Below are 12,586 nucleotides of genomic sequence, written 5' to 3' on the forward strand. Positions count from 1 at the left end.
AGTGACGGCAAATGCTGCGGCTGCAAGGCATTGTGGGGCAGCATTTTCGCTTCTCCTGTCGGTTAGGGAGGTCCAGTGGTTCCTAAGCTAAAGGAGGTGATAAAGGAAGTTTGAAACCTCCTTTCCTATCATTCTCATCATTCTAGAGAATTCGAACGGCACTTATCATGGCTGCCACTGAGGGACTTCCGGGTCATTTCACTCCTTTAGGAAGGTTCCTAAACTAAATGGACTATTCGACTTCAGCCCAGACAACAGATAACAGCTACCAGATAACAGATAAAAGCCAAGAGCTAACAGCTACCAGATAACAGCTACCAGCTAACAGCTACCAGCTAACAGCTACCAGATAACAGCTACCAGCTAACAGCTAACGTTAACTAGCTCTTCTCCTGCTCATTTCAACACAGATTAATTGTTTACAGTGTATCATTATCAGAGTAAAATATTTGGGGGCAGATTCTGGATTCATTAATAGTGACTTAAGAGTATACACATCTTTATTATCCCTGAAATAGTTTGTTAGTCAATTAGTTATTATTCAAATGTGGTATTGACTTAACCTTAGCCTATGTTGTGTTCGGGTCTCCGTGAAATTATATAATAACTACGCTCTAGTTTTTTTTATCGGAACAAGGCTTCTTGATATCCTCCACAACAGCTATATAAACACAACAAACTGATTTTGAACAATTTTAGCCAAGTCTGATAAGTGTATAATTTGGTGTTCGGGTCTGGGAAGACCCAGCAGCATTTGTTTTGGGTCGCTCTGGGTCAAATTTAGCCCAATCAAGATTCATCAATGACTTTAGACACCCCAGCCCGACCCCCCTTCATCCACTGTAACAATATTTGTAATTATAAGTTATATAAGTTAGTTATGATGTAGTTAAAACAATATTGGATGATAGTGCTTATTTTTGAGTGTTTTGGACTGAGATAAATCATCCATGAACGGGAACAGCTTTCGAGCACAACACAAGGGTTAAAACAGAAGTTTGCTTTTTGTGATATCCCTATTGCAATCATGCTCTCAACTGAATCTTTTGCATTTTTGCAAATTGTTTTACATAACATACTAGATCTCCCTTGTTTGGAGAAGGTGTGATGGGGATGTTGTAACTGAAAAAGACACCCCACACCATAAAGCAAGATTGAAGATACAGATGGCAGAAAAAAGCTCCCTTAGTAGTAGTAGATGGTAGAGGAGCTCAGACATTCGAAAGGTAGCTCCGAATAGACCCAAAAAAATCTATTTTATTTTCAAATATTGACGGAATTAGCCTCTCACCATATCGGAAAGAAGATAAAGTTACGCAGCCACCATTCTGTCACTACTGGATGACATTTGACCGGAGGATGTTTCAGGTGGATCGACACTCACCTAAAGCCACGATCATCAGAGCTGCAGGAACCCCGAAGGCCAGAGCGTAGCAGTCTCCACCGAAACACTGCACATCACCTGCAGGAGACAAGCCAGCGTTAAAAGGCTTCAACACAACAGACATCTTTGTGTATGATTTGAATGTTAAGAAAGTGACAGCTCACTTCTCAGTATTGGTGTAATCACAGTGGACAAGAGGCTCCCAGCGTTTATCGACATGTAGAAAATGGAGAAGAACTTCTGCCTCTCGCTGCCCTGCAGGTGATCAACGAAATTAAAACATGTTTTTAAAATAATGTATTTTGTCCTCTTTAAATACCCAAAATATTTCAAATTCGTTTTTCAAATAACTGATTATTGTGTTAAGCTAAATCTAATAGCTTTAAGCGCTGTCGAAATCTGTGCAACCCATGTTTAACTTGTTTTGTTATTTTTTTATTCAGGCAACCCTAAATTAAATCTGCACTTTCAAATTCAGCACTAAAGAAAATGTTGTTTTATTTGGTGTGCACATCACTAAAGTTTGTTTGACCACACTTTTAACACCACATCCATTGCTATGAACGTCTAATAGCTTGGGCGGTGGTGGCGAAGTCTATAGGGACTTGGCTTGGCAACTGGAAGGTCACCAGTTCAAGTCCCGGCAAGACCAAGTGCTACCGAGGTGTCCCTGAGCAAGGCACCGTTCCCTACACTGCTCCACGGGCGCTGTTCAAAATGGCTGCCCACTGCTCCTAACACTAGGATGGGTCAAATGCAGAGAAACCATTTCCCCACGGGGATTAATAAAGTATATCAATCAATCAATCAATCAATAATAATGAGGAAATGGTTTAAATTGAGGTTATTAAAAAGCATGGTGCGTCTCATATAGATGTCAAAGGTTGACTTGTCGGTCAAGACAAAGATGCCCATTACCTAAAAGTGTTTGTATTTGAGGCCCTGGAAGTGGCTGGAATTGTTACGAGTGAGCTGCTGTGGCAGAACTATTTACAGCTGATTTTATAGACGCCATAACTTCCTCTTGTGTCTTTTACACAGAACACCTAAAGAAACTCTTTGTAAAACGATCACTTAAATGTATGGGGTGGGTTGCGGGGTAAGCTGTTACATCTAGAGAAACATCAACGACGCTCAAAATTATTTCTGTTCCTATCTTTTTTGTTTATATACACTTAGAATTTACGGATTCATTCTAGACATTTTTCTTCATGTTGTCCATAGAATACAAACATCACGTGACGAAGAAGTGTAGAGACTTACATGTTCCTCGTCAAACTGGTCTCCACCAAAAGCCGCTACACAGGGTTTGATTCCTCCGGTGCCGAAAGCAATGAGAATCAAACCTACCATGGACAGAGCGCTGCAACACACACATATATAACACACTATAAGTCTATTCTTTTTTAATCGACCACCATAAGAAAAAAAACCTGGTTGAAGACCTCCGAATTCCACATCTGACCATTTTAAGTGAAAGTAAAAGGCGATTTCATCAGCTCCTGATTACTTACATGTGCACGTCGCTGCTCCCCACGATGGGAATGGCTCCAACCGACTTCACCACATGTCCGATCACGTAGACAATGGACAGGTAGATGATGGTCCTGTGGAGAGAGAGACATTACGCACATTCAGAGCTGCACTCTGGTTATTATTCATGATCTGTGAGTGTCATTGATTCACCTCCACTAATAGGAGGTGTTGCACATTTACACAAAGCTCTCAGGTTAAAGGGGTTAAAATACTGCGTGATGTACGGTGTGCCTATAAATGGTTTTTCAAAGGCTAACATCCCTTTGTTACCTTCCCTGAAATGCCTCCATTGGACTCCTTTGTTTACTTCTGTAACATAGTGTTATGACCGGTCTCAAAAGGCCACAACAAAGAGGAGACACACCATATCAACGGTTTAACAAAATATGTTTATTAAAGCAAGTGGTTCAAATTAGCCAAATTAATTGTGTTAATTGTGTTGTGTTGCCCAGCGACAGCCCCAAAACATCACTGCTCTAGAGGAGATCTGCATGGAGGAATGGGCCAAAATACCAGCAACAGTGAAAACCTTGTGAAGACCTACAGAAAACGTTTGACCTCTGTCATTGCCAATAAAGGGTATATAACAAAGTATTGAGATGAACTTTTGTTATTGACCAAATACTTATTTTCCACCATCATTTGCAAATAAATTCTTTAAAAATCAGATTTTCTGGATTTTTTTTTCTCATTCTGTCTCTCATAGTTGAGGTGTACCTAGGATAAAAAGTACAGGCCTCTCTCATCTTTTTAAGTGGGAGAACTTGCACAATTGGTGGCTGACTAAATACTTTGTTGCCCCACTGTAGCTGCAGGGCGCCAGACCCAGGCGCCCTGAGTTACTGCAATCAAGGCAATCAAGACAGCACAGCCACACCCTCTCTAGATGAACCCACAGGGGCATCACACATAGGGACATCACTAAATAACACTCGCACTTCTATTGGCTAGCACTCCAACAAATTGTACGGGATAAGTTGAGGGGCGGGACATCTCTAAGCGGTTGACCAATCACAACAAAGCCGGCCAGCTAACCAATCAGAGCAGACTGGGCTCAGTATGAGAAAAATAAAGAGCTTTTTGAACATTTAAGCATGGAGACATTTCCCAGTAGAGGCATAAATACATGTATGAACCTGAAAATAAGAATAATATGTCGTATATAATGCATGTGGGGATGACACAGGGACTCACTTGTACTTTCCGAGCCAGGAGTCAGCGATGAGCGCTCCCAGGATGGGGGTAAAGTAGCAGAGGCTGCTGAAGGCGTGGTACACGGCGGTGGAGAGGTCCTTGTCCCAGTGCAGGTAGGTGAGGAAGTAAAGCGTGAGCACCGCTGTGAACACACACAAGCATGAGGCCTCAAAATCCCATATATCCCATAACTTCTTTATTATAATTTCTTTTTTTGTCTTTAGTACTTTTTCTTTTATGCATACTTAGGAAACATTAAGCTGTCTTTGGCTCTTTTCTGCTGTAACAATGTACATTTCCATTCTATGGGACTAATAGAGAGGCTGTTGCTCAGTGGATACTGTGCTGGACTTTGAATCAGGGTAGCCTATAGCAAGTTCAAACCCCACTGCAGTCATCATGTCGTTGTGTCCCTGGGCAAGACACTTCACCCCAAATTGCTCCTGTGGGGATTGCCCACAGTACTGAATGTATGTAAGTCGCTTTGGATAAAAGCGTCTAAGGTATTCTGATATATTAGTAATATTAATAATAATTTGTAATGCTGAAAACCAAATTACTGCTCTAAACATTAAAGTGAAATGTAGTAAAAATAACAAAAGCAATCAAAAAGACGCATACTAATACGGTGTTTATTGGGAGCCATTATTCAGTCTTTGGCAACAAATGGCCACATTGCGTTGACCAGGACTTTTGTGTGCAAAGGAATGCATTTATTTAAAACTTATTTTCTCTATTGATTTATTTGTATTAATTGTCTTTTATCCGTCTATTAATTGTACTTCTTAAAACTGCCTTGCTATTTACACCCGGGTGTCCGTAGCTAACAATGCTATTTACACCCGGGTGTCCGTAGCTAACAATGTTATTTACACCCGGGTGTCCGTAGCTAACAATGCTATTTACACCCGGGTGTCCGTAGCTAACAATGCTATTTACACCCGGGTGTCCGTAGCTAACAATGTTATTTACACCCGGGTATCCGTAGCTAACAATGCTATTTACACCCGGGTGTCCGTAGCTAACAATGCTATTTACACCCGGGTGTCCGTAGCTAACAATGCTATTTACACCCGGGTGTCCGTAGCTAACAATGTTATTTACACCCGGGTGTCCGTAGCTAACAATGCTATTTACACCCGGGTGTCCGTAGCTAACAATGCTATTTACACCCGGGTGTCCGTAGCTAACAATGCTATTTACACCCGGGTGTCCGTAGCTAACAATGTTATTTACACCCGGGTGTCCGTAGCTAACAATGCTATTTACACCCGGGTGTCCGTAGCTAACAATGCTATTTACACCCGGGTGTCCGTAGCTAACAATGCTATTTACACCCGGGTGTCCGTAGCTAACAATGTTATTTACACCCGGGTGTCCGTAGCTAACAATGCTATTTACACCCGGGTGTCCGTAGCTAACAATGCTATTTACACCCGGGTGTCCGTAGCTAACAATGCTATTTACACCCGGGTGTCTGTAGCTAACAATGCTATTTACACCCGGGTGTCTGTAGCTAACAATGCTATTTACACCCGGGTGTCTGTAGCTAACAATGCTATTTACACCCGGGTGCAAATAGACACTCCGTTAAAAATAATCAAGTTAAATTAACTTCCTGCAATACATCTGCCTCAATCCTCATCTTTAAATTGAATTTTTAACACAATGTTTTAATTTAAACTGCTTGAAGAGTATACAGCGATTTCATGGCATGTTAACATCTGTGTATGTGTGTATGATTGAAGTAATGCAGGGCTGCCAACCCTCACGCAATCAACCCACATCTCACGCACTCACGCCACACATGCCTTTCCTCACGCTAAGTGTATATAAATGTATATAAAAATAAAGTGAAGGAACAGCAAACCGAGCGGTTTATGAAATGAGACCGTCTTCTGGCTTAGTTCAGTAAAGTTGGAACGATATTGGGAGATTCGGATTTCACAGATCAACAACTCATGAACAAAACGTTATTCAGACACAAATGATGTCTCCTTAGTACCGTGGTAAGGTTGACAACGAACTTCACATTTTGATCAAAAAAAGCCAATACGCGCCGTCCTCCGAGCTGGACACGTTACATTGGTCTCTATCCGCAGCCGGAATAGAAACGAGTGCTCAGGGACCGTCTGCAAAGTGCAACTCCGAAAAAAGAGAATACAATAATATTCAATCACTATTATACAGTATTGTAGTGCCGAGAGAAGGGAGTCGGAGGCGGTGCATCGAAGGTGCAAAGTTGGTTTTATTGAGCAGCAGAAAACCACATGTTGCTGGCTTGAAGTCCGGAAAGAGAAGGGGAGAAAAGAAAGGAGGGCACACAGTAGGTACAGTCAACATATGTGGCCATGCGGAACAATACCCCCAACCTGTAGTTCCATGAGTGAATTATGTAAATCAGTGATCACTACACAAGCCCCCTCAGAATTCAACCATGGACACAATCCTCGCGTCCGGGAGGAAGCACCACAGGGGCCGAGGAGGGTTGGGCCGCAGGCGAGGGCCGGGCCATGGAACGGGCCGTCGGAAGGGGGCCGCAGGAGAGGGTAGGAGCCCCTCCGAGGGCGAGGGCATCCCCACCAGTGGGTGGGGGGCGGCCATGGAACGGGCCGTCGTAAGGAGGCCGCAGAGGGCCGTGGTAGGCGTCGTGGCAACAAGGCGACATCCGCCAGCCGTAGAAAGCTGGGTCACTGTGCTGCGACGTGGGGATGGGCGTGAATATCCCGGTGGTCCCCAGCAGGAAGGAGCGCAGGCGAGGGCACAGCGGCGGCGGGCACGAAGCCCTCGGGAGGAAGGAGCGGCATCCCCGGGAGGAAGGAGCCGTGGACAGGGGAGAGACCAGACGGGGTCCAGAAGTGCGCCACCCAGGCGCCGATGACAGCGTGGGCGACGTCCGAAGCCGCCGTCGAGGCGAACCGTGAGCCGTGGTTAGAGGAGAGGCCAGGCAGGGTCCAGAAGTGCGCCACCCAGGCGCGGATGAAAGCGTGGGCGACGTCCGAAGCCGCTGTCGAGGCGAGGGGAGACGGGGTCCAGAAGTGCGCCACCCAGGCGCCGATGAAAGCATGGGCGACGTCCGAAACCGTCGTCGAGGTGGTGAAACAGCGAGAGTGTCCACACGAGGTCGACCGTCTGGTCGAACCTCCTCTCAGGCACCGGAAAAAGCTCAAAAGGGTTGTCCTGTCAACGATCAAAAACAGGTAGGTGGAATAGTGAGAGGATCCACACGAGGTTGACCGTCTGGTCGAACCTCCACTCCAAAAAAGGGTTAACAGATGGATGAAGTCAGCCGTTAGCTGCTAGCCGTTAGCTGCTAGCCGTTAGCTGTCGTCGTTAGCCGTTAGCTGTAAGCCATTAGCCGTTAGACGTTGTCGTCGGCCCCGGAGCCTCTGCTAGGTGGTGTACCTCTACCAGGGAAGGTGCCGCTGCGTGTAGGGGCCAGCACTTCGGGGGTAAATCGCCGGTCGGCCAGGAAGAACCGGTCAGCTTCTTTGACACTTTTCTGAGACTGCTGATACAGTGCAGACACTTTTCTGCTTGCTCTTGCCTCTGCTTACTTTTTATGCTGATTTTCCTATTCTTATTCTCTGAAAACTTTGAGCAGCGGCTCCTGGACATTAACTTATCACTGGGACCGTTCATCTTCGTAAATAGACGGAGGATTTCAGTCATATTTCAACATTTTTCCGACGACCTCAGTCTTACAGCAGCGTGGCCTAGCAACAGCTACAGCCTGGTAGGCTACTGCATGCTATTTAGCTTAAGCTATTTGGTAGCAAAATGCCTCCGTTCTCCACAGATGACATCCACAAACTTATACAGAAGATGGCTGTGTTGGAAATGAAAATGCAACGGTTGGAAGTTAACGTGGAAGTGAATGGACTATGTCGTGGGAATGACACCACTTTACCAGTGTTGCAAAATAATGAAAAAGGGTATGCTAACTCACAGCTAGTTAGCAGCTACAAGGATTCCAAGGAACAGGAGGGCTGTATACCGGGTAATCAATCTACAAGTGGTAGTCCTTCCTGGAACTCTCTGGGTGCAAAGCCTAAGAGTAAATCATTTTCATGGGATTTGGGAGGACGGATAACAGGCAGAGCCCAGCGCTCAGAAATCTGTGATGTGACCGGCTGGCCTGCATTGTTATCACCCAGGAAGAGCGCCTCTTCAACCCCTAAACAGCCGTGGACAGCTGCTAAAGGGAGAATTACAAACAATCCTCCTAAACCACCAAGTGTGCCAATCCAGAACAGATACGCTCCGCTGACCGAGAGCCGGAGATCTCTTTCTGATGACCTGGATAACCCGTCCTCTTCACACAGCATTACCAATAGCTACTCCAAAAGTAAAAGGCTAGAGGGAAAGCTAACGACTGGGCCTGAAACTCTGATTGTGGGTGACTGTCAGAGATGTAAAAGGTCTGTGTAATAAGAACAACACCAAAGTACTCTGTTTTCCCAAGGATGTGGTCTCTGACTTGGCTGAGAAGATCCTGCATATTGGGGCTGAACATCTGACTGTGAAGAATGTGGTACTACACATTGGAACAAATGATGTTGTGAAACAAGAGTCAGAACTGCTGAAAGAAGACTTTAAATGTTTGTTGGAAACTGCCAGTTCTCTAAATGCAGATGTGTTCATCAGTGGCCCTCTACCGCCAGTCAGAAGAGGAGTGGAGAGATTCAGCAGATTGTTTGCACTGAACACCTGGCTTTCAACTGCCTGTACTGACCATTCTGTTCATTTTATTGACAATTTTAACTTTTTCTGGGACCGCAGACATCTTTTCAAGGCAAATGGAGTTTTCCTGAACAAGTCAGGAGTGAAATTGTTTATCTCTAACATATTCAACTGCCTTCGTCATCAATCTGTTCCCTCTGCCAAGGACAAGCGGCAAGAGGAATCAAAACGGGAGAAAGACACAACACATCGCGCAGAAAACCCTGAAGAATTATCACTGCACCCGCCTGAGGAATGTTCTGATTATGGGAGACATATGAGACACACGGAGGAGTCTCCACGGCCCGTCACCCCCCCCCCCCCTGTCAACGCCTTTGAGGATACTCCGTTCACCCTTTCACCCTCGCCCACCATCCTGGAGATCGTTGAACACATGAAGGCGATACGCAGGGCTGGCAGCATGTCCTTTACCCCCGCTCCTCAACGACGGCCACCAAAATCACCGCAGAGACACGCACCATCTCCCGCGTCTTCATCACCGCGCCTACGTCAACCACCTCCCCCCCCCTGGCAGCATGTCCTTTACCCCCGCACCATCTCCCCGTCTCCTGATAAGGATGTATGTGTACAAAACGCAACAAACTCTCACTGATATGTGTGGGGTCCAGGCTCAAGGGCGTATGGCACACTCAATTCTTTCCAGGACATGCCGGGGCCCTACCTGCCGATAGCTTTGCCGATATCTGTGTTGATAGGTAATAGATTAAGAGCGGTGAATCATTTTAGAAACAGGAAGTGCTCAAACGTTTGTGTGAGTTAATCTAATTTAGCAGTGATTCCATGTCAGCCACAGCTTGTTACAAAAAACCTGACTGATAGTATGTTTAACAAACTTAAACTAGCTTTATTAAATGTCAGGTCTTTGGCAGGAAAAACATTTTGAATCAATGATTTCATCACTGAGCACAATCTCGATTTTATGTTTTTAACATAAACTTGGATTGAACAAAATAACAGTGCAGCTGTTCTTATTGAATCAACCCCTCCCAACTTTAGTTTTATGAGTCAGGAAAGAATGCATAAGAGAGGGCGTGGAGTTGCTATTCTGTTCAATGATTCTCTTCAATGCAGGAAGACATCGTATGGAAACTTTGATTCTTCTTTTGAATATGTGGCCCTTCAGCTGAAATGCTCCTCTCGAGCTCTGTTCCTAAATATCTATAGACAACTTCTGAAGTCCTCCTCCTGCTGCCTTGATATTATTCCAACAGGATTTTTCAAAGATGTTTTGCCCTGCATGGCCTCAGATCTACTTCATATAGTAAACAAATCTCTTCACTCAGGTATTTTTTCCACAGGCCCTGAAAACTGCAGTCATTAAACCGCTCTTAAAAAAGAATAATCTAGATGCTTCAGTAATGAACAATTACAGGCCCATATCAAACCTGCCATTTCTAGGTAAAATCATTGAAAAAGTAGTTTTTAAACAGTTGAGTAATTTCTTGCATTTAAATAACTGTTTCGATGTGTTCCAGTCAGGCTTTCGTCCAAACCACAGCACTGAGACTGCTCTTGTAAAGGTCTTTAATGACATCCACTTAAACACAGACAGTGGCAGAACTTCAGTGTTAGTATTATTAGATCTCAGTGCTGCATTTGACACTGTTGACCACAGCATATTACTAGACCGACTGGAAAAATGGGTGGGACTTTCGGAAACAGTTCTAAATTGGTTTGAATCCTACTTAAAGGATAGAAACAACTTTGTTTCTATAGGTAAATACACATCTGAGTTGACAAATATGACATGTGGGGTTCCTCAAGGCTCCATCTTGGGGCCTCTTCTCTTTAACATCTACATGCTACCACTGGCTCAGATAATAAAGAACAACAAAATAAGTTACCATAGCTATGCAGATGACACACAAATGTACGTAACAATTTCACCAGGAGACTATGCTCCACTTCAAACACTGAGTAAGTGCATTGAACAAATCAATGACTGGATGTGTATAAAACTGAGGTAATGGTTTTTGGAGCAAAGTCAGAACGTATAAAAGTTAGCGCTGAGCTTCAGTCTGCAATGTTCAAAACAACAGATAAAGCCAGACATCTAGGTGTAGTCATGGTCTCTGACCTGAGTTTCAACAGTCACATTAAAACAGTTACTAAATCAGCCTACTATCACCTAAAGAATATATCTAGGATTAAAAGACTAATGTCACAGCAGGATTTGGAAAAAACGTATCCATGCTTTTATCTTCAGTAGACTCGACTACTGCAATGGTGTCTTCACAGGTTTCACTAAAAAATCTATTAGGAAGCTGCAGCTGATTCAGAACGCCGCTGCTCGAGTCCTCACTAACACTAAGAAAGTGGATCACATCACTCCTGTTCTGAAGTCTTTACACTGGCTTCCTGTGTGTCAAAGAATAGATTTCAAAATACTGCTGCTGGTTTATAAAGCACTGAATGGTTTAGGCCCAAATTACATTTCTGACCTCCTGCTAAATTATGAACCATTGTAATGGTAAACTTACTATGAGTGTAGTTTATCATTCTTATAAATGCAAACTTTATATTTTATCTTACATAGGCACATCAATTGCAGCAGTTACTAGAATGATGTGTTTTGCTTGTTGTGAGGGAAATATTTTGTTTAAGTGTTTGTACCAAAAAGCATTTTGTGTTTCACATAGGTCTGCCATAACTTAGAGCAGGGGTTTAAAGGTTTAAAGGTTAAAGGGTTAAAGGTTCCGCTTTCCTGTTGGGGGACTGTGACTAACTGCCAGAGGACTTTAACAGACTGTCTTTGTCTCTGAATCCAGGTGTTTGTAATTATCGATCAGAAGACGCGCGAAATAGAGGCTCCTCCTTGATTATCTGTGTAGATTTGCGCTGTGTTTCTGTGTAATCTTCAGTGTTGGCTGGGGAATCACATGATGAAGTCGTGTGAGAACCCTGCCAATGCTCCCGGCCGTGGCTCTCAATAAACTCAGGTGTTTGATATAAAGCGGACTCCAGCCTCCATTCCTTCCATCAACATTGCTGAGCAGAAGTTTCTCTCACACTTGTAACCTCTGTTAGCACTTACAACAATTCCTATAATAATGTAATTTAGCTTAGAAACTTGTCGATCAGCACTTTCCACTGTTTCCATAATGATGTTTCGACATTCATGACCTTAAAAATGCCGGAGTAAGGTCTGGGTGATATGGGTCAGGTCATGTCCTTTGCCTGCTGTATGAATGACATTTTAAGGTCACCCAAGGTCTGAACTTCAGAAGGGGGGCTAGGTGCCAAGCACAGGGCGATGGGCAAGTTCCTGTTTAGTTTCTTTGTCTTATAATAAAGTTCTCCATTTCTTAGCCTCCATGTGTTGCTGACAAGTTTCCCCACTTCCCCTTTCTGCTGAGTGGGCTCCTGGGTCAATCTATTAGTGATTGACAGTTTCAGTTCCTTTGGAAAGCTTATCTGGCAGCCACGGACATCTCCAAAAATCTCCGGCAGTTTGAGAAAAACTGCGTTTCTAGCCATGTTCGGTCCAGTCTCGGAAACTTCTGCAAGACTTAAGTCACCAATGTAGTGCCGAGAGAAGGGAGTCGGAAGCGATGCATCGAAGATGCAAAGTTGGTTTTATTGAGCAGCAGAAAACCACATGTTGCCGGCTTGAAGTCCAGGAAGAGAAGGGGAGAAGAGAAAGGAGGGCACACAGTAGGCACACAGTAGGTACAGTCAACATATGTGTCCGTGCGGAACAATACCCCCAACCTGTAGTGCCATTAGTGA

General features: G+C 44.2%; 1 protein-coding gene and 1 pseudogene across 1 annotated transcript in view; both read right to left on the minus strand.

The window, feature by feature from the left end:
• Window positions 1-12,586, minus strand: part of LOC117467007 (uncharacterized) — a 122,619-nt pseudogene that overhangs the window by 55,763 nt on the left and 54,270 nt on the right.
• slc15a2 (solute carrier family 15 member 2) overlaps window positions 1-12,586 on the minus strand; it is a 54,156-nt gene that overhangs the window by 33,087 nt on the left and 8,483 nt on the right. Inside the window, exons 3-7 of the mRNA XM_034109665.2 lie at window positions 4,115-4,256; window positions 2,899-2,991; window positions 2,648-2,747; window positions 1,549-1,639; window positions 1,385-1,462 (exon numbers count right to left, since the gene is read on the minus strand). Of these exons, the coding sequence (XP_033965556.1) occupies window positions 1,385-1,462; window positions 1,549-1,639; window positions 2,648-2,747; window positions 2,899-2,991; window positions 4,115-4,256 (504 nt within the window). The remainder of the gene's footprint in view (window positions 1-1,384; window positions 1,463-1,548; window positions 1,640-2,647; window positions 2,748-2,898; window positions 2,992-4,114; window positions 4,257-12,586) is intronic.

Source organism: Pseudochaenichthys georgianus, chromosome 21, assembly GCF_902827115.2.
Source record: "Pseudochaenichthys georgianus chromosome 21, fPseGeo1.2, whole genome shotgun sequence".
Lineage (NCBI taxonomy): Eukaryota > Metazoa > Chordata > Actinopteri > Perciformes > Channichthyidae > Pseudochaenichthys > Pseudochaenichthys georgianus.